This window comes from Diabrotica virgifera, chromosome 1, assembly GCF_917563875.1.
Source record: "Diabrotica virgifera virgifera chromosome 1, PGI_DIABVI_V3a".
Taxonomy (NCBI): Eukaryota; Metazoa; Arthropoda; class Insecta; order Coleoptera; family Chrysomelidae; genus Diabrotica; species Diabrotica virgifera.
The window spans coordinates 19,618,891-19,645,737 of record NC_065443.1 but is presented as its reverse complement, the minus strand read 5'-3'; the positions used below and the strand labels follow the sequence as shown (position 1 = coordinate 19,645,737).

Below are 26,847 nucleotides of genomic sequence, written 5' to 3'. Positions count from 1 at the left end.
GCACCTCCTTAAAAATGGAATGGGTCATTTTTGATGTCTCGAATTTCCTAAACCTGTTGTCTGATTTAAGTGATTTTTTAATATTATATAGCCTTATTCGTTAACAATATCGCTGTAATAATATTGTTGCTAGAAGTTAAATTGTCGTTGTATAGGTACCCGATATAATCGGTTCGCTAAACTCAGACACAACTAGCTAGTGATTTTAGTAAGTAATTTTGCCAGTTTGGTAATATTGGCAAAAAAATAATTACTAAATAGTTACTAATTACTCAATAGTTAGTAATTTTGCCAATTTTGGCGAAATTGGCCAAAAACAAAAAAATTACCTACTAAAATCACTAGCCAGTTATGTCTGAGTTTAGCGAACCGACTTTAACTTATCGGTACTAATGAGTGTACCAATCAAACTGTGTTTTTTTCTCAAAGTAAGCATCATCCTGTGGAATATTCTAGCATTTATAAAATACTGAAATTAAGACCCAATTACAGTCTGATATTTTTTGAACATTTTGTTTTTTCATTCGCTTATGTTGGATAACAGTAAAGTTAGGTATTTTAACAACTAGCCATGTTTTTTATCAACACAGGGTGTTTTTAAATAAGTATGGTAAATTTTAAGGGGTAATTCTAAACAAACGGGTCATGTTACCCGTATGCGCGCCAATGGTGAATATTAAATTCTTAATTGCATGTCAAAAATGCGTAATAACTACCTCTTAAAACCCACCAAATTTCATTTGCATATCTCAACCGGTTTTAGAGCAATAAATCGTCAGTTTGTAAGAAAAATTTTAACACCCCCTATTTCGGAAACGAAGCATTTGCGAACATACACTTATAAAGCAAACTGTCAAATTATTTTTCGGGCAGAATTACCCCTTAAAGTTTGCCATACTTATTTAAAAACACCCTGTATTGATGAAAAACATAGCTAGTTAAAAAAGTACCTAACTTTTTATTATCCAACATAAGCGAATGAATAAAAAAAACAAAATGTTAAGAAAATATGAGGCTATAGTTGGGTTTTAATTTCAATATTTTATAAATGCTAGAATATTTCACAGGGTGATGCGAACTTTGAGAAAAAAGATACAGTTTGATTGGTAGTGTCCAATGACAAATTTACCTGTATAGAAACAATATTATTACAGCGATATTTATACAGAACAAGGCTATATTATTATCAAACATTAAAATCAAATAAATAAAAAATCAAATTATAAACCACTTAAATCGAACAAGTTTAGAAAATTCGAGAGACCAAAAATGACCCGTTTCTTGGAATAGTGTATAGCAACCAAAGAGCATAACAAAAGAACAGTGAGTCGATTGATAAAACAAATGACTAGTTTAATTTAAGTACCTACAGAAAAAACTGCTATGAATGTCCTTTTGTTTTCCATGTATTTCACTGTAAATATTTCTTTGTTGAATGCCTCGTAGACTACATATTTGGGTATGTATTTGGTTACACGGTATAGACGGCACGGCATTATCTGTTAGTCTGTCTCCTATCGTAATCACACTCAGCAGAAAAAATATACATACATAATAGTCTTATTATTCTATATATCGATATGATTTTTATGTGTTTAAATTCCTACAAAACTAATTAAGGAAAAAAATTAACTACTTATTGTAGGTATATTTTTTATCAGCATATGATATATTTTTAAAAAGTTTCGATACATTATAGGTCTGGATCCCGCGTATGGAAAAAAATTGATTATTAGCAAGCTGAAAATTTGTTAATAGCTTAAAGGTGTCTAGTCGGATAAACTTTGATATATGGGAACACTGGAACAGGGGCAGTTTTAATTGTGGAACAGGTTAAAAATTTGGAACGGTCAGACCACGAAAACGGCACATTTATTTTGTCCGACAGAATAGGCTTAAACTCTCCGAACAGAGATTAAACTCTCGTGCAAAAATCAGACTGCTATTTATCACCTATCATAATTCCTGTCATTTGACATATTCTACATGTTCCACTCATTAAAACGCTCATTTGGTGATAAATAGCAGTCTCATTTTTGCATGAGAGTTTAATCTCTGTTCAGAGAGTTTAAGTCTGTTCTGTCGGACAAAATACATGTGCCGTTTTCGTGTTCTGACCGTTAAAAATTTTTAACCTGTTCCACAATTAAAACTTCCCCTGTTCCAGTGTTCCCATATATCAAAGTTTGTCCGACTAGACACCCTTAAGCTCTTAACAAATTTTCAGCTTGCTATTAATCAACTTTTTTTCATACACGAGATCCAGACCTATTAATTTATGAATGGAGGGCGGCTATTCTCAAAACCTGGACAACTAATTTCAGAGCGAAGAATGTATGTTTGTTTATGGTATTATCCGTAAGGCGCATAAGTCCAATTTTACAAATTTTTTTGCTTCTCATAGAGTGCCTACCTAAGAATATACCCGAACTAATATACTTCATAAAAGACCCTCAGTTCTAATTGCAAGACGCAAGAGTCTTGCAGGTTTAGTCTTGTTCTTGCTCAAATCTTGCACGGTAAGTCTTGGTCTTGGTCTTGCTCAAATTAGGCGGTCTTGGTCTTGGTCTTGGTCTTGCGAAAACGCAAGAACAAGACCAAGACTGCAAGACCAAGACTGATTTTGGGCAACACTAACTATAATATATTTGATAACATCAAATTTTATAATAAAACCCGTAATCGGAACAGTAGCCACTTTCTGTCAGTTGTTGTTGCGTGAAATAGATTTCCGACTTATTTCGTATGCTTTAAGTGATGACGCACGGGTAAAGACTCGCGGACTCAACTGTAATCTTCTTCTTTAGCCCATTTATATCCAACTTTGGACATAGCCTTTACCAAAATTTTTCCCTATCTGTCTGTCCTTGGCTGCGCTTTTTCAGTGAGTTCCTTTAGCTTTTACCATATTGTCCTTCCATCGCATCTGAGGTCTTCTTCTTCCTCTTCTTCCTGTCCAGGGTCTCTAAATTTTTATTTCAGCATTCCATCTTTTATCTTCCTGTCTCGCATTGTGACCCGCAAATCTCCACTTTATCCCTGTTATATGTTTTGTATCCTTTTTTTATTTTTGTTTTCTCTTATCCATTTGCTTGAGTTATTTCTATTTTGTTTATTTTGGCCTTTGTTAACTTCCATGTTTCTGAGCCATACGTCAGAACAGGAAGGATATCCTGCTCAAATACACGGGCTTTTAGGTAGTGTTGCTTTTTTGTGCTTTTTAGTATCCATCCTAACTTTCCAAACGCTGCACACGCCAATCTGATTATATTGTTTTGATGCTTAAGCTGAGCTAGTTGAGTTAGCATTGTGGCTAGTTCTTTTTGGTTGGTTGTAATAATCTGAGGTGATTGAGTTTCTGCCCGGTTATTGATACCCATTCCATTCGACGTCTTCCAGAGCTAAGGTGAAGAGTTTTGGGAATATTACATCTCCTTGTCTGACTTAGAGGAGATTTTCTTGAAATCAACATTTTAAGCAATTTTTGTGATTTTTCTTTAAAAGTATAAGAGAATAATTTTTTTTTAAATTAAATATGCATATTAAGTATAATTCAAAGAATATTCCAAAAAAAATTCAAGAAAAAATATTGAAAAATAAGCCAACGGTGGCAAATTTTTAAAGACCTCAAAAAACAATGAATTTTGCGGTGGACATCAGAATTTTCCATTGGATTATGGTAGACAAAAAATTTAAAAAGATTTTATTAGCTTATGAGATTTTTGAGGTAACGCTGTCAAGTTTCTTTTAGTTTTAATGATCTTTGACTTTTTAGTATCACTCAGAATTCAAAACAACGAAATTTTTTACAGAAAAAAGGGTGAAAATCAACATATTTATTATTGTTAAACAAAATATACGCATAAAACAAAAAATATCTCGACAGTGTTCTCTCAAGGAATATCTAAAGAAAATATGTACAAAATTCCAGGTGAGTTGGTCAAGTAGTTTTTAAGTTACAATGTCTACAGGCTTTAAAAAATTTTTGAAAGTTTTGAGAAAAACGCTTTTAAAGTATTGTCAACTTTTATTTTCAATTTTTTTTGTCGGTCAAATCGTAAAGTGATGCACACCGGAATATGTTTTTGAATCGCGGGGCAATATACAAAAGAAAATGAGAACAGCTGTTGACCGTTTCTCACTACGCTTAAGCGCGCTGGCGCGAAGATGCTGCAAAGCCAGTCGAAGGTAGGGAGATAGTGTTGAATATCCCTATATTCGACTCGCTTTGCAGCAGATTCGCGTCAGCACGCTTGAACGTAATGAACAACGGTCAACAACTTCTTCTCATTTTCGTTTGTAAATTACTCCGCGATTCAAAAAGATATTCCGGTGTGCATCATTTTACGATTTGACAGACAAAAAAAAAATTGAAAATAAAAGTTGACAATACTTTAAACGCTTCTTCCTCAAAACTGCTTTTTTCAAAGGCTGTAGACATCGTAACTACAAAACTACTTGACCGACCCACCTGGAATTTTGTATATTATATTTTCTTTTTAGACATGCCTTAAGGTAACGCTGTCGATATATTTTTTGTTTTATGCTTATTTTTTATTAAACAATAATAAATATGTTGATTTTCGCCCTTTTTTGTGCAAAAAATTTCGTTGTTTTGATATACCAATAGGTCAAAAATCGTTAAAACTAAAAAAAACTCGACAGAGTTATCTCGATAAACATATAAGCTAATAAAATCTTTTTGAATTTTTTGTTTAGCACAATCCAATGATAAGTTCGGATGTCCACCGCAAAATCTATTTTTGTTTCGAGGTGTCTTTAAAAATTTGCCACCGTTGCGTTGGCTTATTTTTTCTTGAATTTTTTTTTTGAATATTCTTTGAGTTATACTTAATGCTTATTTAATTTAAAAATAAAATTATTCTCTCATACTTTCAAAAAAAATTCACAAAAATGTGCTTAAAATGTTGATTTCAACCCCTACCATATCCCTTAAGCCGATGCCGCACTGCAGGATGCTAGATGGTCGCTTGGAAGGTGGATTTTAAAGGTGGATGGTGGAAGGACACTGCATCCTGGACGCAGTGAAAGAGTAAAATGAAGTCAGTATCCAACTGACTGCTGAGGAATCGTTCGTTTCATTTGTTACGTTACCTTTGATTTGTTTTTTAGGATATCGTCCTATTAGAGGTAAAACTCACTAAGTATACTTTTCAGAAAGCGGAGAAAAATCGACTGAAGGTATTTACAAATTGTTTTTTTGATTCACCTGACTTGAATATTGGATTTTTTTAATGCAATTGCAATGAACAAATAAAACAGATATTTTAAGCCATGTTTCGTCACATAGTGGGTCTGCTGAGTCCCAAATAGCCCTTTTTTTATACACATAACTTATTACGCTTTCATCCATAGCCAGGCTACCAGGATGGAACATCAAACACGACTGATATGGGTGGATAGACGCCTGGCGAACCACCGGATGGTTAGATGGTAGTGGGAGGCCACTACGGCTACCGTCGTTTTGTTATTCGTGGTATAAGTAGATGGATAGTCGCCAGGCAGGTATCTACCATAGGGATGGGAAAAACCTACCGGTGTAAACCTAAAACCGGTTTTTTTACTTCGCAATAACCGGTTTTACCGGTTATTTTTTTGTCCCGGTTATAACCGGTTTTTTCTTTTTAAAGAAAAAAACCGGTTATTAGGTTTTTACGGTGATTAGGATTAGGTTAGGTATTATTTGGGATCCCAATCATAATTATTATTCTCAAGTAACTATTCCAAACAAAACCATAATTCAAATTTTATTTTATTTTATAAATACCGAAGCCAACTGAAAGTGCAATCTCACATCAGCCAGCAGAATCAGTTATTAAGTTTTATTAATATTTCCTTGAAAAGGTATTTGTAATCATAATATTTACATAAGAAGTGTCTGTTTGAATTAGACGCAAGCCAAACATCATCTATTTTTCACACTAAACTAAACTCTTAACTCTTGACATTGAAAGTCGGTGAATGATTTTATCTGATTACCAAAAATAATGCTCTGCCTATGCATATCGTATTACTGATTACGAATACGAATCTCCAAGAATTTCCCTACGTTTTCAAAACGATACACCCATACAGGAAGTATTAAATGAGTTAAAATGTAATTCTAGAAATATATACAAACGTGTTAAAAGTAATACATGATAAATTTTTTTTGATGGTAGCAAAAATAAAAGATACATTGCATTATCCAATTTATTTTTAAGTAAAATATTTATGTTGATATTATTTTTTTTTTAAATCCCATTTCAAAGAGTCTGGGAAATTTTTAATAAGTTGAAATGGTTGGGGAATTTTTTGATTTTGGGAGGAGAGGAAAATTGTAATTGTAAATGTAACTTTGTAACCCATTGGATTAAAAAAACCAAAAACCGGTTTTTCCAAAAACCGGTTTTTTTGGCCGGTTATAACCGCCAGGTTAAACCGTAAGCAAAAAAAACCGGTATAACCGAAAACCGGTTTTTTGTCAAAAACCGCCATCCCTAATCTACCATCCACCATCCTACCAAACTTCCAGCAGTGCGGCATCTGCCTTAAGGATAGTTATGACACGATTTTGATAGGCAACCCATGCTGGTTGTGTTTATGTATGAAATTTAATAAAAAAATGTTTATCCGTCAAACAGATGGATCCATTTCGACCTCCTATTCGTATCTTAGACTATCTATTGCATGTGTCGTGACGATTTTTCATTTTACTATAGAGAAAAATTAATACAACGTCACTATTAAAGCTTCGCTTAAAAAAAATGAAATATATAAGCGCAGAATGTCTGTCTGAGTATCACAAAAAGTAGAGTCGTATCGTATAATTAACGTGTCACTCTTTTAACCGTTTTTGCAATAAATACCGTTTTATCTTTTAATGCCTGTCTCATTATTTCCTAATATATTCTCGCAAACAGCGAAACAAAACTCATTTCAATTTGGCTAAACACTGGACAGAACAAATAACTTAGATTAAGAAAATGTAATAAGCAGCCAGCCCCAAAGCCGCAAAGCTACATTAATTTTCGTGGAATGGATCTGAAAATTGTCTTTTATTCGCAGCTTCACCTTTTTGCGGCTGCTTCTTCTTCTTTTTTACGGATGAATTTTTTACCACACGGACAAAAGATGAAAGTAATTTTTCGTTTTTTTATTAGCAAAGAATAATCATATTTTGAGTGACTTTTAACAGATGTTTATACAATAATAAAAAAAGGAATGCAGTACATAAAAATAAAATGTGATATTTATATACAGTGCGCTGATATAAGTGTTACCCCCCTTATTAACTTATTTATTTTTAGCACATAAGCAAAACGCTCGGACAGGTCGATTTTTAAAATAATCATAGCATATTATAGCATCAATGTTTCGAACTTTACGCAATCCCTCTTCAGGTGACAGGCACAACTTTAATTTTTTTAAATGGGAAAGTACATCATGTGACACCTCATTTAAAAGTTTTTGACATACTGATTACAAAACTGCATAATACTTTAATCCTTTTTAAGGTGGTATGCGCAAAATTTGTTTTGAATTATTTTTAAACGCATTTATTTTTTTCTAATCCTGAGAAAAGTAATAAGTATTTTTGAAAAATTTAAACTCAGAATGAAATATTACAATATTATCGAGGGTCAAACGTCCCTGATAACTTCTATAATGATTATTTTAATAAGTCACAGGAGTGAAAAAAAAAGAGAAAATTTAGTCTGATTTTTACTTTCAAATATCTCATTCAAAAGAAACTTTTTGTTTATTCTAAGGGACTTTAATTCTGGGTAATAATGTAATCTTTCATTCTGCCTTTAAATTTTTCAAAAATATTTATTAGTTTTCTCAGGATTCTAAAACAATGAATGTGTTTAAAAATAATTCGAACGAAATTTTGCGCCTACGCCCTTAAAAAGGATTAAAGTATTATACATGTTTGTAATCAGTATTTCAAAAGCTTTTAAATAAGGTGTCCCATTATGTACTTTCCCATTTAAAAGAATCAAAGTTGTGCTTGTCACCTGAAGAGGGATCGCGTAAAGTTCGAAACATTGATGCTATAATATATGTACTATGATTATTTTAAAAATCGACCTGTCCGAGCGTTTTCTTATATGCTAAAAACAAATAAGTTAATAAGGGGGGGGGGGTAACACTTATTCCAGCGCACTGTATATATTATTATATATTTTTTTAATGATAATTTATTTATTTATTATTTATTATTTATTTATTCCACGTTGGTTGAGCCAATTATTATATATTTTTAATATTTATACAACAATGGGTAATTATATATTTTACTATTTAATTAAATATTTTAAATATTTTATTTTTATAATATTTATTATTATTTATTATAATTAAACACTTTTTGTTATATCATTATTGAAATTTTTATTTATTGATTTGTATCGAATCTATTGGGCGCCATCTATTGAGAAATTATTGTACCTACCAGCTCAGTCAATGTCCGAATCCATATATTGCAGGAAACTCTTTTCTTTAGAGGTGTGGGTTGAAATTAATTCTATAAGAGGCATTAAGGACAAAACTGTAAAAATATGTAACCAAAAACAATTGAAGACCACACTGTGATGAAAAATTTCGTAAATATATTTAAATGAAAGAAAAATACGCTTAATGCAACATCAATCTCGGTAAATACATAGAATAGTGTTAAATGTTTAATATTATAACATGTATATGATACATACTCTGGTTTATATATTTTTAATTCGCCACATGAAAGGATATGAAAACAAAATGGAAGTTCAATGACTCCGAAAATTTGTGTGATTATGGAATATAAACCAATTTATGTAAGTAAGCAATATTTCTCTCTTAAATTTATTTTACCAAAGCGGTAAATATACTAAACTTATTAAATTTTTATTTTTATTATGCATGCTTTTCTCTTTAAATTTTTGTTAATCATGATATCATGTTAAAGTTTTGTAATGTCACCTGATTATTGTCCATCGAAGATGTTCGAACTGTTTCAACACTCCCAGATGCTGCTATACATTGAAATTCCGGATCTCCCCAGGTCAATTCAGCTTACAATCTTATTTTTAGTAACTTTCTAAAGTCAAATCTGCTTGGAAACACTTTCCATACGAAAAATAACTCTTAATGTTTGTTTTTTACTACTTTTTGATTACATTTTCTGAAAATTTATATTTTAAAATCCAAATCTTTTGGGAATAGCTTCACAAAGCGTCTGTTCCCTCTGAAAATCTCGAACCTTCTGCTGAATTCAATTTTTTAAGCTTGGCGTCGTTTTTACAGCCAATCATATTTAAATAAATTAATAATTCATGCTTTGGAAATTTAAATGAACCAATAAGATAATTTCACAAATTATGACATTTAGTCAAAATGGTATTTTTTATCTAAAATTTGGAAATATATGCCTAAATGGTGATTTTATTCTCTTATTTGAGTAAAATTGAATTAAAGAATTGAATTCATTGAACTTTATAGATTCTTTTCATATATCTTGCATATCTGAGGATACTCCCAATAAGTTTTTATAGCTACTTTAAGCGAACACTGTCCGTACACTTTCTATACCTTTAATCACTACCTCTACAAATTAAAGTCCAAATATTTTCACTATTGATACATATAAAGTACTGAAATAACTTTCATATTATTCAGAAATAAATTACCAATCGATAGTGCATTAGCCATATCTCAGAAAATCATTTTTCTTTGTTAAAATTGATATCGAATTCTGACATTTCCCAAACCTACAACTTTAATGAGCTATTTTCAACATTTTGGTCAAATTAACATTAATAAAATCTAAAATTGATCTAACTATTATTCTAAATTTTTAGATTGGAGCCTCTTCTAAGATACTTTCATAAATTTACAAACTTAACCAAATCATGGAGACCGTAGTACATCAATGAACATTTTCTCCAAATGATCTTTAGAAAAAAATAAATTTTTATGATTATTCAACAGAAACAAAGTCATCATGGAACAAATTTGTAAGTTATTCTTTTGGTAAGACTAAATTTCAAACTATTGCATGTTTAGCAACAAATTCATACATTCTATGCCTCTTAAATAGCTTCCTTTATATAGTACGGTCTATTTCAAACTTTCTTGTTACTTAAACTGTATAACTCTAAATAAATTCATTCTATAACTATTAAATCAATTCAAATGCAACTTTAACTTCAATTCCCTTTAGTACTCTCATTCTATTCAACTCTCCAAACCAATCACGTCTCTCGAACAAAACCTATATCAAAATACTTACGTAACTGCTTTGGCAGTGCAAAATCATTAAATTATTTATTATTTAACTTATTCTATCAATTTGGTATCTTAAAATCATGACAATATTTATATATATTATATATGATGGATCACTATAATAACGCCTGTAATAGTGCGGCAGATTCGTGCAATATATTATAAGAATTGCACATTTAATGATACAAGCGTATAATTTGGTCCACATATACTGCACAAATAAAGGATCAAATTTAGATATGAGGCCATGTCAGATTTTGCCTTTAAAAAAAATGGCGGTCATTCAAAATGGGCGACTATACATATATGACTAATAGCACGATATCTTTTGAATGAAAAGTCCGATTTCAACCAAATTTGGTACGTAGGTTCGTTTTGTGATTTACAAGATCGATGCCATAAACTGGAAGAATCGTTTTACCAGAAGTTTTGTTTTTCCTGGTTTTTTATGTAAAACTATTTTATATTATGTAAATAATTGGTTTTCAATTTTTTCACCCTGTATATATTAATTTTTCAAAATGGTAATACCACTATTGAAAAGAGCGTAAGAATATGTTTTAGGAAATATTTTGAACTTTGTAGTTATGTTAATTATAATTACCATTTAATAAATGCATAACGTATCTTCACATATGTACCTATATGTGGCAGATCCGTGCAAATATTATAAGAATTATTGTACATTTAATGGTAGAGTCATATAATTTGGACAACATATACTACACATACAAAAGTTCAAATTTAGATATGAGGCCATCTCAGATTTTGCCTTTTACAAAAATGGCGAGCATTCAAAATGGCGGCTATACATGACTAATAACACGATAACTTTTGAACGAAAAGTCCGATTTTAGCCAAATTTGGTATCAAGTTTATTTTTTTGATGAATAAGATCGAGGTCTTGAACCGGAAGAATCGGTTTACTAGAAGTTGTGTTTTTACTGTTTTTTTTATGTGAAAATATGTTGTTGTTTTTTTCAATTCTTTCACCCTGTATATATTAATTTTTCAAAAAGGTAATACCGCCATTGAAAATAGTGTAAAATTAGGAAAGATTTTGAACTTTTTAGTTATGTTAATTACCATTTAATAAATGCATAACGTATCTTCACATGTACCTATGTGCGGTAGATTCATTTTGAATGCCTGCCATTTTTGTAAAAGACGAAATCTGAGATGGCCTCATATCTAAATTTGAATCTTTGTATGTGTAGTGTGTGTGGTCCAAATTATATGCTTTTACCATTAAATGTACAATAATTCTTATATTATTTGCAAGTAAATAATATCCAACCTCTTTGAATTTAAATAAGAAATTATACAAAAAAAAAAAAAATTAAAATTACCTATAAAAATATAAAATAAAATATTGGAATAATTAAATAAATATTTATATAATAAAAAATTAATTTTAAAACTCAATGGTCTGAGGCTCACCGAAATACCATTAAGAATATCATAAAGTCGATTAGACCTGCACTTAAAATTATTCGTGACTACTTTTAGATGAAGAATGCTGGCATTTCTCATCTGAGAATGAGAAATGGGAGCACTTTTATAAAAATTATATGTTCAAAAAAAAAAAAAAAATTAATAATTTATATTTTGTTTATTGGTTTTTGTTTATTTGTTATTATTTGTTCATTAGAATTATTTATTAGAATTGTTTACAATTTGTAGTTTTCATAATTAGTAGTAGATTAGGGCTATTGTTAATTAGTTAAATATAGAAAATTCTTAAAATAATAATAATGTAAAGATAAACTACTGTAATCCCATCAGGAAACGACCTGGATTAGTCACAAGAGGCCAGGTCATTTGTATAGTACTATAAATAAATAAATAAATAAATAAATAAAAATATTATTTGCACGAATGCGCCGCACATAGGTTCATTAATTCTGTTAAGATACGTTATTCATTTATTAATTGGTAATTAATATAACTAAAGAGTTCAAAATATTTCCTAGAAAATATTTTTACGCTCTTTTCAACGTCGGTATCAACTTTTTGAAAAATTAATATATACAGGGTGAAAGAATTGGTAAAAAAACAACATGTTTTTACATAAAAATCAGGAAAAACACAACTTCTGGTAAATCGATTCTTCCGGTTCAAGACCTTGATCTAACACATCAAAATAAGAATCTATATAACAAATTTGGTTGAAATCGGACTTTTCGTTCAAAAGTTATCGTGCTATAAGTCACATATGTACAGTCGCCATTTTGCATGCCCGCCATTTTTGTAAAAGGTAAAATCTGAGATAGCCTTATATGTAAATTTGAACCTTGATGTGTGTAGTATATGTGGTCCAAATTATATGCTTCTACCATTAAATGCACAATAATTCTTATAATGTTTGCACGAAGTTGCCACACATAGGTACTTGTGATGATACGTTATGCATTTATTAAATGATAATTAACATAACTAAAAAGTTCAAAATATTTTCTACAAAATATTTTTACGCTCTTTTCAATTGCGGTATTACCTTTTTGAAAAATTAATATATACAGAGGGAAAAAATTGAAAAAAAAACATATTTTTACATAAACAACCAGTAAACACACAACTTCTGGTAAACCGATTCTTCCGGTTCACCATATCCCTCTTGTAAATCAAAAAGAAAACCTATATACCAAATTTGGTTGAAATCGGACTTTTCGTTCAAAAGTTATGGTACTATTAAACACATAAGTATAGCTGCCATTTTGAACGCCAGCCATTTTTGTAAAAGACAAAATCTGAGATGGCCTCATATCTAAATTTGAACCTTTATATGTGTAGTATATGTGGTGCAAATTATATGCTTTTATCATTAAATGTGCAATTGTTTCACATATCGGCCGCACTATAAACAACCTTATTGAACGTGACACAAGGGTGACATTTTTTATTGAGGAAGATATATTTTTAATCAAATACATCATGTTTTGATTGATATGAGACATTTTTGCAGCAAAAGTGGCGTAAGAACTATGAGAGGACCAGAAAGCGACACGGACCATTTTCTCGTGAAAGCCAAGCTCAGACCAATAATTTCTATGAAAATAATAGATAAACAGTCGAAGATCGAAAGGTGGAATGCGGCGAAGCTGAAATAAGAAGTTAGAGGAAGATAATATACTTTAGAAATAACAAATATATTTCTGGTTTTGGAAATAAATCAAAGTGAAAGTGTAGATCAATATCTATAACAACAAGTTGAAAAGGTAAAAGAACAACGTAGATAGAAAGTAAACATTCTACAGGGAGGTAAGACAAAAAAAGTACATCGATGTAGTAGGATGGAATTCGGAGCCAAATGCCCTCATTGACTGCCCTAATTGAACTATTCGTGTAGTTCTATATTAAAAGCAAAATTTGATTCTCATTTTATTACTTAAAATTTGACCCACTTGGCATGACAGTCAGTATTGTAATTATATAACTAAGTAAATAAAACTTTTAAGGTCTATAAGATTAATGGTATGCATTTAAAGATGACCAGAATAACTTATTCTTAACAACAGCAATCCTGTTGTTTTCCGGTATTTATTACGGTGTATAAATTCCAGTTTAATTATGTAATTCTTCGTTATTACTCCAACCACATAACACTCTAAAGGTAAGGGCACATAAACTGTTTTATATGTGGTAACATACATTTTTATTGTTTAAAGTTTACGTTTAATAAAATTCAAGCAGTAAATGTTTATTTTTGTCATCTTATGTCATGCCATTCCTGCTTGAGATTGCTGTGTTTCGGTAGCAACGAATACTTTGTACTTTTAATTGTTAACTAGAGAGTAATTCCTGTAAGTATTTATCAATTTATTGCAAGTATTTACCAATTTTAAGGTATCATGGCATTCGTAGCAAATCATATTCCGTTTTAAAAAGGATAGCAGGTACTCTCGCAATTTAACATTTATTCGGAAGCCATATTTCAAGAGTCTTTGGAAGATGCAGAGATGGGAATCAAAGTGAATGGAGTATTGATCAACAACATACGATATGCTGATGATGCTGTCTTAATTTGTGACAACATAGCAGATCTTCAACAACTTGTCACTATAATCGGAGAATACAGTAAGCGAATGGGATTAGAGATTAATACCAAAAAGACCAAATTCATGATCATCTCCAGAAACTTGGATGCATTTGAAAACTCCACCATAACACTGAATACTAAGTCCATTAAAAGAGTGAGCAAATTTAAATACCTGGGGACGTGGCTTTTTGAAGACTGGGCATCGGACTGGGAAGTAAAATGTCGCATTGAGCAAGCTCCACAAGCTTTAAAAGAATGAACCAAGAACGCCAGCTTTTCGAAAACATTAAGAAAAGAAAAACTATTTGTGTCACATCATGCGAAACGAAAAATACCAGTTCCTTCAACTTATAATCCAAGGTAAAATTGAAGGCAAGAGAGGAATAGGACGCAAGAAAATGTCCTGGTTCCGAAACAAGGCAATGGACAGGGAGGGATTAAAGACATACAATCTCTGATACAAATTGCAAGAAACAGAGAGTTAATGGAAAATGTGATCGCTAATATCCATTAGTGCATGATTTGCATCTGAAGAAGAGAAGGTACTCTCGCACTCTCGCAAGCACGAAAGCTTATATTTTAGTAGCTAAATTAATTGAAAAATCTGCAAACAAGGACGAAAAAAATCTATAAACTAGTAGAGTAGGTTTTTCTCTACGAAGTATGAAGTAGAGAAAAACAACTTGAAATGACATAAGTATAATTGGTTGAAGAAAAAAAAAATGTAAATTTCCAAAAAATATATCTTGAGAGTGTAGGAAGCTTAGAATCTAAGAAACAAAGAATTATCTCCTGCAGTAGCAGAAAAAATATATTGTCCCTTTGACAAACATAGTTGGTGTAGAATTGACCAGATATTCGCGCTCAAAAATCCCTTTGAATTAAATATTATATTTTTTCTACGACCGTTTAATAACATGCTCATTATTCGCTATTTTTTCATAGATAATAGCACCCATTACTGTACCCGTGAGTAATAATTCATTGCTCACGAGCTGAAGTTACTCACGGGTCATTACTCACGGGCTGAAGTTAGATTCAAGTGACGCATGCCACTTTTAATATTAATCGTATATAAACTGCAAATAAAATTACTTAAACTTGTTTATTTAATACAATAATTATTGTAATTTATACCAATAATTAACTTCGAAAAATTTTTAAAGGAATTTTAACTTTAACAATATCAGTATATTTTGTACGTTTATATTTTGTTTATTAAAAATTTTGACGTTTATCATTTAATTTAGTGACAGTGACATTAGCGCATTTTGTTTATGTTAATTGGAATTTATAAATAATATTGTGATTGTTTTTCAAGTTTTTTTTTTTTTGAAAAATGGCTTTGGCAGAGCCAATTAGCCAGACTTGTTTGTGATTGATTGCAGATTCATAGTCATAAATTTCTTATTTCATAACATAAGTACATTCTACAATATTATTTTTAGATACATAGGTACATTGTGTTGCTTTTTTTTATTTTGTTTTTTTTAAATTATTTTACTGTTTTTTTTTAATATATATATTTTAATTTGTGCTAAACACTTTTTTTTGTTTCATTTTTTTTTTATTTTTTTTGTTATTATTTTACTATGTGTTTTTTATATTTTTTTTTCTTTTTTTTTTCTAACCACATTAACAAATTATGCCTAGTTAGTAGGTATATATTACATTTACAACTTGTATTTACATAATTTTTAACATGTTTATAAATGAAATGAAGAATTTCCATATCATTTGTAAATATTAACGTATTAAGATTTATTGGGAAAAACATTTTAAATTTTTTAATTCCTTATAAAGGTCGTTTATATTATTTATTTGTAAATGCCATTCTAATATGACATGTGTTATGATCTCCGATTTTGCCACAAGTACAATTAAGAGTATCTGACAAGCCGATTCTATGCATGTAAGATGGCGTAAGAGCATGATTGGCTCTCAGCCGTTTTTCAAGTTATATTGTGTTAAATATGTTATAGCATATTATGTACAGTTATACAGGGTGTCCCGAAAAGATTGGTCATAAATTATACCACACATTCTGGAATCAAAAATAGTTCGATTGAACCTAACTTACCTTAGGACAAATGTGCTAACAAAAAAAGTTACACCCTTTGAAGTTACAAAACGAAAATCGATTTTTTTTCAATATATCTAAAACTATTAGAGATTTTTTATTGAAAATGGACATGTAACATTCTTATGGCAGAAACATCTTAAAACAAAATTATAGTGAAATTTGTCCACCCCATAAAAAAATTTATGGGGATTTTGTTCCCTTAAATCCCCCAAAATTTTTTTGTGTACGTTCCAATTAATTTATTATTGTGGTACCATTAATTAAACACAACGTTTTTAAAACTTTTTTGCCTCCTAGTATTTTTTTGATAAGACAGTTTTTATCGAGATGCGGCTTCTTATTCAATATATTTACGTAAAAATTTTATTGGGGGTTTTGTTCCTTTAAACCTCCCAAATGTTTGTGTACGTTCCAATTAAACTATTATTGTGGTACCGTTAGTTAAACACAGTGTTTTTAAAACTTTTGCCACTTAGTATTTTTTTCATAAGTCACCTTTTATTGAGATGTCGCTTCTTTTTCAAAATATACCTAAAAATGTAAATTATAAATAAATTTTCAGATTATTAACATAATCCTACTTGACCATATACAAAAATATTGATATCGAAAAAGTGATAATTTAATTGGAACGTACACAAAAGTTTGGGGAGGTTTAAGAGAACAAAACCCCCATAACATTTTTATGGGATGCACAAATTTCACTTTAATTTTCTTTAAGATGTTGTTGCCATAAAAATGACACATGTTCATTTTCAATAAAAAATCTCTGAGTTTTCGATATATAAAAAAAATCGATTTTCATTTTGTAACTTCAAAGGGCTGTAACTTTTTTTGTGTGCACTATTGTATATAGGTAAGTCAGGTTCAATCAATCTATTTTTGACCCCAGAATCTGTGGTATAATTTATGGACATTAATATTTTCTGGACACCCTGTATATTATTATATTATATATAGTTAAATGTAAATATACATTATAACTATATATTATGAAATACGTCCACCGACAACAGCCATTTCCTATTTATTAGATTCCCTGTACAAAAGCTTATAATTTTTCGGAAACAAATAGAACTTATATTGACTATTTCTAGTTGTATTTTTACAATAAATAAGAATTTAGTAATAGTAGGCAACCAATTATTCAGCCACGTACTAGGAGTAAATAGCATTTAGGTATTTCTGTAAATTATTATAATTTAAATCTCGAGTAGATGATAATTAAATTTTTTACTAATTAAAATTAAAAAAGTCGTAGAAGAAGTATAGTATTCTACTCGATTGTAATGGCTATTACTCACTCTGATGAATTACGACACTCGCCTACGGCTCGTGTCGCAAACTTCATCATCGTGAGTAATAGCCATCATTACATGCTCGTTGAATAATATACTATTTTCTCCCATTTGTTGTCCGTTTTTAGTTCTTACTTTTTTTATTACTTCATCCATCATCAGGTTAAACAATAGAGGACTCAATGAACTTTTTTTCCATTGCCAGCTTCAATTGGGTCAGCTTTTTCCATTGCCAGCTTCAATTGGGTCAGCTGGGTCTTCTTCTGCTTTTACTTTTATTGTGTTGTTCTTGTAGATAACTAGTTTTAGAGGTATCTTTCAACATATGTATCTACCTATTAAAAATAGATAACGTCCTATATTTTGACCCTGTCATGTGCTTTTTTAAGGTCCACGAAACATAAATATGCCGGTTTGTTGTATTCTAATGACCTCTCTTCAACCTGCCTCATTATAAATATAGCGTCGGTGCATGATCTTCTCTTGTTGTTCTTCTGCTAATATTATAATTTTAGATATTCAGTTTTATTTGGTATTTAAAATTTTTGAGGTTGTTACATACAATTGTAAAGACCCCACGTCTGCAGAATATAAAGACAGTCCAAAAACAGTATTTTAAATTTTTGAAGATGTGTCTACAACTAGTATTATGGAGGATACCAGCAATATAGTATTATTCTTTTTTGTGCAATAAATTCATTAATATGGCTAATGTTGTTTCCCAAAAACAAATCCGTATCTTAGACGGGATTCGACTTGACCATAAAGTAATATTCATTGTATCTTTGTTAAAACTTGTTTAAAATTTCGGAAAAAAAAATTTGTTAGAACAGTATTTAAAAAATAAATAATTAAATAATAATAATAAAATTTAAAAAGAGTAACAGCAATAGTAACCAAAATATTAAAAAATTACCTTTAAAAATTATAACAAATAATATGAAACCATGATGAAGTAAAACAAACTCAAATGTGGTGGAAAGCTGTCCTGTACATTAATGGGGTAGGCGCAAAATGTTGGTCCAATGCTATTTAAATGCATTAATTTTTTTCGATTCCTGAAAAAGTAATAAATATTTTTGAAAAATTTAAACGCAGATTGAAATAATTCATTATTACCGAGAAATATTACATTATTACTTAGAATAAACAAATAGTTTCTTTTGAATGAAATATTTGGAATTAAAAATCACACTAAATTTTCTTTTTTTTTTCATCCCTGTAACTTATTAAAATAAACATTATAGAAGTTTTCAGGGACTTTCGGCCCTCGGTAAAAATGTAATTTTCATTCTGCGTTTAAATTTAAGAAAAAATCGTATTAGTTTTCTCAGGATTCTAAAAAAATGAATGCATTTAAATAGCATTGGATCAAGAAGTTGCGCTTACCCCCTTAATCGTCAAATTTAGTTTTTCTACTCTTATTTTCATGCAACGATTTTTATCTACTGCATTGAACGCATATTTAATTTTGGGGATTAAAAATAACATATTAGTTTATCACAAAAATAAAAATGCACTGTTACCATTTGAATGGCAGGCATGGAAATAAAAAATATTAGCTAGACGCCGTAAAACGCAGCTGATATCAATATATAAAAATAAAATCAGATTAAAATTCAATTACGCCATTTTTACGTGGCAACTTGAGAACGTTAAATCGTGATAAGACGTGCTGAAAAGACCCTAACGCTACGTTGAGAAAGAAAAGGACCCTCCTAATGCTCTCCAAACATTATGTTTGCGAAGAAGGGACCATACATACTGCCTAAATTTATCTCAACCAATTTTCTAAAAATATGCTTGAAAAATAAACCAGACATGAGTTTGATACTGCTTGATATTAAACACGCTCATGAACAAAATATAGTGAACATAAGAAAAAAGAGACAGTTTAGATTTTTAATTTTGTTTAATGTGCTCCTATAAATATTCATGTCACGGAATAAATAATTTAACATCGTTCAAAAATCTAACAAGAAACTTAAAGTCGGGACAACCATTTTGTATTGTTTTTTGGGGAAAATTAAATACTTTTAAAGAATGGTAGAATTTAAAAACGCTGGAAAGGCTTCTTGATAGGTACATCAGAGAAAAAGTGCTAAAAGATAATCCTCTAAGCAATCGTCAATATGCATACCAACCTGATAAATTTACGGACTCTGCGTTGCATGATCTAAATAGGCTTATCTCAAATTCAATGGAGGGCAAAGATATAGCTATGGCCGCTTTTTTAGAAATTGACGGGTCACTTAATAATGTTACTACCAGTTCTTTGAGGGGCTATGAGTAGACGAGGCGCACCTGCGGTGATATGCAGATGGGTAGGGCATCCTTGGAGAATAGGATAGTAATTTCCACTCTGGGTAAAGCAAGCATCAGAGCAAGAGTACGGAGAGGCAGTCCACAAGGAGGAATTCTGTCACCACTACTTTGGGCAACCTTGGTAGATGAGCTCCTCAAAAATCTGTCCACAGAAAACTTTTACTGTCTAGGATATGCTGACGATGTAGCAATCCGTGTCAGGGGCAGGTGGTATCTGGGAGAATGCAAGCAGCCCTAAATATAGTTGACGACTGGTGTAAACCGGAGAGATAGTCAATGCTCAGAAGGTCAATGACTGTGCAGACAAGGACCCTCCTAATGCTCTCCAAACATTATGTTTGCGAAGAAAGGACCATGCATACTGTCTAAATGGGGCAGTACCGTCTCTCGCTGCCCTTACTACTCTATTTGTTGTCATTCGACTTATGTGGTCATTCTGGTCATTCCATTCTATTCTTCTGTTTCTTACCCAGTTATTAATGTTATCCACCTTGCATCTCCGTCGTATAACTGTACTTCTAGGTCTGTCCCATAGAGTCTTACCATCGATTTTTCGAAGGGTTTTCATTTCCGCTGTTTCGAGCAACCTTCTTGTCCTCTCTATTTCGGGTCGTGTTTCTGCCGCGTATGTCATTATTGGTCTGATGACTGTTTTGTAAATTCTGCCTTTCATTTCTTTTCCGATATTTTTATCTCTCCATGCTCTGTCATTCAGGCGACCTGCGGCTCTGTTTACCCTATTCACTTGATTTTCCACTTTTGTTTCGAGCTTTACGTAGCTAGATAGTGTGATGCATAGATATTTAAACTCCATCACTTGTTGTATTATCTCATCTTCCAGCTACAATTTACATCTTATTGGATTTGCCGTCATAACCATACATTTTGTCTTTTTTGGAGATATTAACATGTTAAATTTTCTGGCGGTTATATCAAATTGGTGCAGCATACGTTGTACGAGTAAATCATCTTCACTTTGAGATATTGGTATTGCATGGCCGGCATAGCAGATTATTTTAAGTTGTTTTTCTACCATTTGGTATCCTTTTATAGTTCTTACTCTTTTATTATTTCGTTCATGGTCAGGTTGAACAATAAAGGACTCAAGGAATCACTGGAATCACCAAACGGAACAAATAACCAAGAAAGCGATTACTACGTTTCTGGTATTCAGACACGCTCATGAAAAAAGTAGAGTTTAAGCGCCAGGCATGTTATAATATATTTCTAACATGGTAGTAGAGTCAACAATATCATATACATCAGTGGTATGGTGGCCAAATGTGTAGCTCAAACTAAGTAAAGTTCTAACACTTGGTTGCATTGGAATCACACGGGATTTGAGGAGCACACCGTCAGTGCTACAGAGGTTCTAGCAGAATCTCCTCTGGACGTCTGTATAAGAAAGGAGGCGAGAATAAGATATTATAGATTTTAAGAAACCCTGAGTAAGGCAATGCTTATATCAGGACATAAAAACATCACAAAAAAATATGGGTACAAATAAATGATGACTTCTCATCACATGGTAAATAGATACAGGTTTAAGTATGATAGACAGGAACCATATTACTCACACAACATGATTATACCTAGTATACAGACGGTCTAAAGTGGCACAATATTCGGGTGTAGAAATATTCTATAGTGGTGGAAATGTAAACATTTCTATTCCACTAGGAGAATATCTCTGGAATAAACATTTCATGGCAGATATTTATGCAGTCTCGCATTTTACAAGAGAAATCATCAAGTCTTCGATCTCAAGCGGATCCATACATGCGCAGATAGTCAAGTGGTTATAGGGGCCCTTAAATGCTTCAAGCTGGACTCTAGGGGAATGTGGTAATGACAAGAAGAACTTGGTAGAATAACAGAACATATTAGTATTACACTATTGTGGGTTCCAGGTTACTGAGAAGTATAACAATATATTTCGTTCCAAAGCCTGGATTTCGATCTGGACTTGGTCCAAAGTAGAAAACTGTCTTGATCTGTTTCACTGGAAAAGTAGACGCTGCCAAGCACATGACAAGATGTATGCTGGACAACATGCGCTAGTGAGGCTAAAATACTATGGAAAGTAAGCCGGGAACAGCTCAGTGTCATAAGCGACTTCCTTACTGGAGATACATAAGTTAACGAACGCCTGCATCCATAGAGCTGTCTCTTGGAGAGATCCTGTAGCAGAGAACCTGAAGCAGTTAATCATGTCATTTATGACTAGCATACATTAGATCGCAGGCGGCAAATCCTTTTTGGATTTTACCAAATGACACCAAAAACATATGATATGCATCAACTTCAAGCTGGTACAGAATCCCAGAATTATAGAATGGGCATCATATATGAATGGAAGATGCACCAATCTGACTCTTAAACTGATCGGTTTGATATATGATAGAAGGTTTAAAAAAGGTCTGGCACATGAAACAATAAATAAGAGTTGGGTGTCTTTGGAGGAGCTGTTATATAGAACCATATTCCTATTGGTTCTAAATGTAGCTGTTCCGATCAAAGTTGCTACCTTTATAATATCAATCCTACATCAGTTTATGAGATTGTAATAGAAAGAAACTACTGCAAACTCCCTGTCCTTTTATAGGTTATGATGGCAAACTGTGAAATATTATACAAAGAAAAAGATGAAAACAAGTTTAAATTATTGGATTAAACAGCCTCTAACTAAGTAATGAGTATTAGGTCAAATTTTCTTTTGTTTAGCAAAGGATTTTCCAGTTTAAAAAAATTCCCAGAGTATTTTTAAATATTGACGGCACTGTATAGCCAAACAAGCTCAAATCAATAAATAAAGCAAAATCAGATTAAATTTCAATTACCTACCTCGGTGTAGCAACTTGGAAACGTTGGATCTTGATAAGAAGTGTTGAAATACTCTAACGCCGCTCTTGAGGAACGAAAGTACTTCCATAATGTTTTCCACGAACGTAGTGTTCGATTGATTTTTATTGCTTTCGTTGGACGCTGAGGGAAACGTGGCCGATACGTCCATCAGCTTTTCTTGGGACGTGGACGTCGTTGAGGAAGTGTTCTTTTCTTTTATTTCTTGTTCTTCCGTAAACGAGAACAAGTAACCGTCTAAGACGACTAATAAACCTGCAAATAAGCAGAGAAAAAGTTAATTGAAATTTTTTGCGGCTCCCTTCGGTGTTGGTTTGAAGAGAAAAGTAAATAGTGGCATTATATAATTAAAGCTACTAATTTAGATTGTATAGTTTTTGTTTAGTAGTGCAAAAGGACAGATAAATAGTGTTTAAATGAGTTACAACACTAAAGAACAAACTTTTTTATTACTGTATCTATTTGACTTATTTAACTGGTATATATTTTCTGTAAAGAATGCCTATAAACAAAAATAAGGCTCCTCAAATGTTACGTGTACTCAGTGCTTCTATACGGAGTAGAAACGTGGACATTGAAGGAGGAAACTCCACCAAAACTTCCCGCTTTTGAGCTATGGTTGTACAGAAGGATCCTGAAGATACCATGGACAGATAAAGTCACCAATGAAGACGTACTACGGAGGATGAACACAACCGCAGATTTGGTCAACATCGTGAAGGGCCGTAAGCTGCAGTAGTTGGGACATATAATGAGATATCAAGGCAGCTATGAGCTACTGCAATGCATTTTGCAAGGTAAAATTGAAGGAAAAAGAACCCCAGAACGAAGAAGAATATCCTGGTTTGCTAACCTGAGAGCATGGTATAAAAAGACCTAAACACAACTATTCCGTATAGCATCCAACAAAATCATCATATCCAGAATGATCACCAACGTTCGGAACGGACAGGCACCCTAAGAAGAAAAGAACTCCTCCAAATTGAATCAAGTCAGGAATGGCAGTTAAAATTGGTTTAGAATAGAATTTTACCCCCTTAGTGACAACAGTGGTTTATACTGAGCACTTCAATGTGTCACAGTGTATGTTTTTATTGATGGATCTATGTTTTTTAACTACTTAATACTCCGGATACAGGAGTAAGTAGCATGGAGTACATGCTCGGACAGATGATAAAGAGAAAACAACTAAATCGAACTTCTATGAACAACTCGAAAGAACGCTGGAGAGGATACTCAAAAACACATGTAAATAATTTGTGGAGACTTCAACGCAAAGAACCTAACCTAAGAACCATAATAGAACAACACAGCCTCCACGATATCAAACGATAATGGACAAATATTCGTAGAGCTGGCATCGGATAATAATATGCTCGTGAAGTCTACTATGCTCCAACATAAAACCATTCATAAACAGACTTGGGTCTCTAATGACAACTCCACACGGAACCAAATTGATCACGTAATTGTCGATGCTAGTCATAGGAGTAATGTTCTGGATGCTTCAGAAGAGTAGATGGAGATACAGACTAATACATAGTGAGAGTCAACATCAGGTTGACGATATCCTCACCAAAAATTCAAACAAACGAATCATGACGACAACGAAAAATCAAGAAAATGCAAAATGAGTAAATCTTCTGAGGAAATACTTTAACACCACTCTTGAGGAACGAAAGTACCTCCATAAAGTTCTGTGAGGTCTCTTGCGGTTCGTCTCATTCAGTTTATATCATCTGACTTTATACCATCAACTGAGTTTGTCTCCCTTCTTGTGGATTGGGAATATTATTAATACTCATACGCTTATGAAACGTACTTGGCGCATCATAAGGGCCTTCATATTTTTCTCTTTTTCAACTTATCTTGAGTCATCATCATCATCATCATCATCATCATCATCATCATCATCATCATCATCATCATCATGCAACCTCTTCCGTCCACTGCCACATAGATTTTTCTCATTTTTTGCCACTCTTCACGGTTCTGTGCATCTTGTCTTGTTTAAAGACAAATACCTCCCAACAAGTGATGGTAACCAACGTTTTGAAAGGACATGGTACACGAAGAATGAATAAAAATAGACGGTGAAAACTAACCTTTAAACAGTAGGAAGCAAGAAAAGCATTAAACCATGGAAAGGGGGGAAACGTTGTGAGACGTTTTGAAAACATGAACATTGTACTTACCATTTGGTACCTTGACTTTTCTTTCCACTACATTGGCATTATTAGCAGTTAGACCATGTTCCTTGGAAAACTTCACAGTAATCATTTTACCAGAAAGAGTTTTTAAGGAAACATTGCTTGTTACGTTTGTAAGGTCGATAAGTGATCCCAGGACAACGTGGTCCATAAGTAGTTTTTTAATAAGTTCAGGTTGTTGAAGAAGTTTTTCTGCTCGCTTGGTTGCTGCATTTTGTGGAGCAAAGATTGTGAATGGCTCATCTGGAATAAAACAAAATTAATTTAGTTTATAATTCACAAAATAATAAACATAAAGACACTTCATAAAAAACATAAAAACAAGGAAGACTTTATTAATATTTTTTGTTCTTTCTTATTTTTTCCTATTTATTCTGAAATTCAATATAATAATAATAATAATAATAAGACCCTCCTCGAAAGCATAAAAAAGCTGGGCCTAAATGAACACCTTTATAAGACCATGCAGAAAGCTGTACTACTCGCGACGGCCAGATGCGTTCGAAAATTTCTGGGAGAAACTCCAGCATACCAAGTCACCTAGGGCTCGATAACACGGAAAGAGTCCCACCAGAGCTCAATCCTTTTGATACCGTAGGTATCTGGGATGAGTCAATTTTCCCCTTAGAGGGAGTGTGAGCCGTATGGCTAAGTCTGGATAATAATAATAATAGAGTTTATTTGTAGCAACCTAGTACATAATAAATAAACCCAGTTTCTCACTGAAGTTGTTAGTCACATGGACTACAACTTGTGCGTGAGGGTTAAATTTAGATTATAAAATATATTAGGTATATACTGCAGCCATTTCCACAACTGCTTTAAAATAGACATCATTATCAACAGCTATTCCATCTTCCATCAATCGTCGGCCGTAAGTCTCCCATAGGTGTGTCCATTGATTTCTATTGGTTGTTTTTTGCATCCATTTGTGGCCCGCCATTCGCTTGATGTCATCAGTCCAGCTGATTTGAGGTCTGCCGCTAATTCTCTTACTTGCTCATGAGCGCCATTCAACAATTCGCTTCGTCCAAAGGTTGTCTTCTATTCTACCTATGTGTCCTATCAAGTTCCATTTTAACATAGAATATTATTGCCGATGAAATCTGTTACTTTTGATCATCTTATTTCTTTATTGGATTTCAGATCGCTGGGCTTAGTGTTTTTCTCCATTCTATGGTTCTCCGAGTCACTTGAATTTTGTGGACTATGTTGTTACTAGTTATGTTAAATAGTACATATTTAAAAATGTCGGTTTGGAATTTCTAATATGTGCCTGTGAGTGTTAAAAAAATATTATAGGTACACAAGCCATACATAAAACAGATTCAAAGCTTTTTATACAGGGTAACAGAAACTCTGCCGACACAAAAGGAGACAGAAGATTCCTCAGATAATTTTAAGAAAATTTAACCAAATTCATCTAGTCCAAGAATGATTCCTAAGGGAGCCAGGCCAGAGCTCTTTGAAGATGGCGTCTTGTAATTAGTTTTTCTTAAATACCTCCAGAACGATTCTAGTTATAAAAACGGAAATTTGTACACATTTTTGTCTTCCAGAGGTAAATCGATTCCATCCATTGCGAATTTCTAATACCGGTCATGGGCGCCCTTTTTGGGTAGGGCAACGGATATTTTATCGCATAACTTTTTTGTCTTTAACTTTTAAGAATTTTTGACTCTGGATTATTAAATTGTGAGGTATTCTAGTATTAAAAGGTACTCTTGCTTTAAGTCGGTAGGACAAACTCTTGCTTTA

The 26,847-nt window shown here is 32.2% G+C and overlaps 1 protein-coding gene across 1 annotated transcript in view; it reads right to left on the bottom strand.

The window, feature by feature from the left end:
• Positions 1 to 26,847, bottom strand: part of LOC114324605 (transforming growth factor-beta-induced protein ig-h3) — a 237,105-nt gene that overhangs the window by 35,647 nt on the left and 174,611 nt on the right. Inside the window, exons 2-3 of the mRNA XM_028272471.2 lie at positions 25,075 to 25,332; positions 22,862 to 23,134 (exon numbers count right to left, since the gene is read on the bottom strand). Of these exons, the coding sequence (XP_028128272.1) occupies positions 22,862 to 23,134; positions 25,075 to 25,332 (531 nt within the window). The remainder of the gene's footprint in view (positions 1 to 22,861; positions 23,135 to 25,074; positions 25,333 to 26,847) is intronic.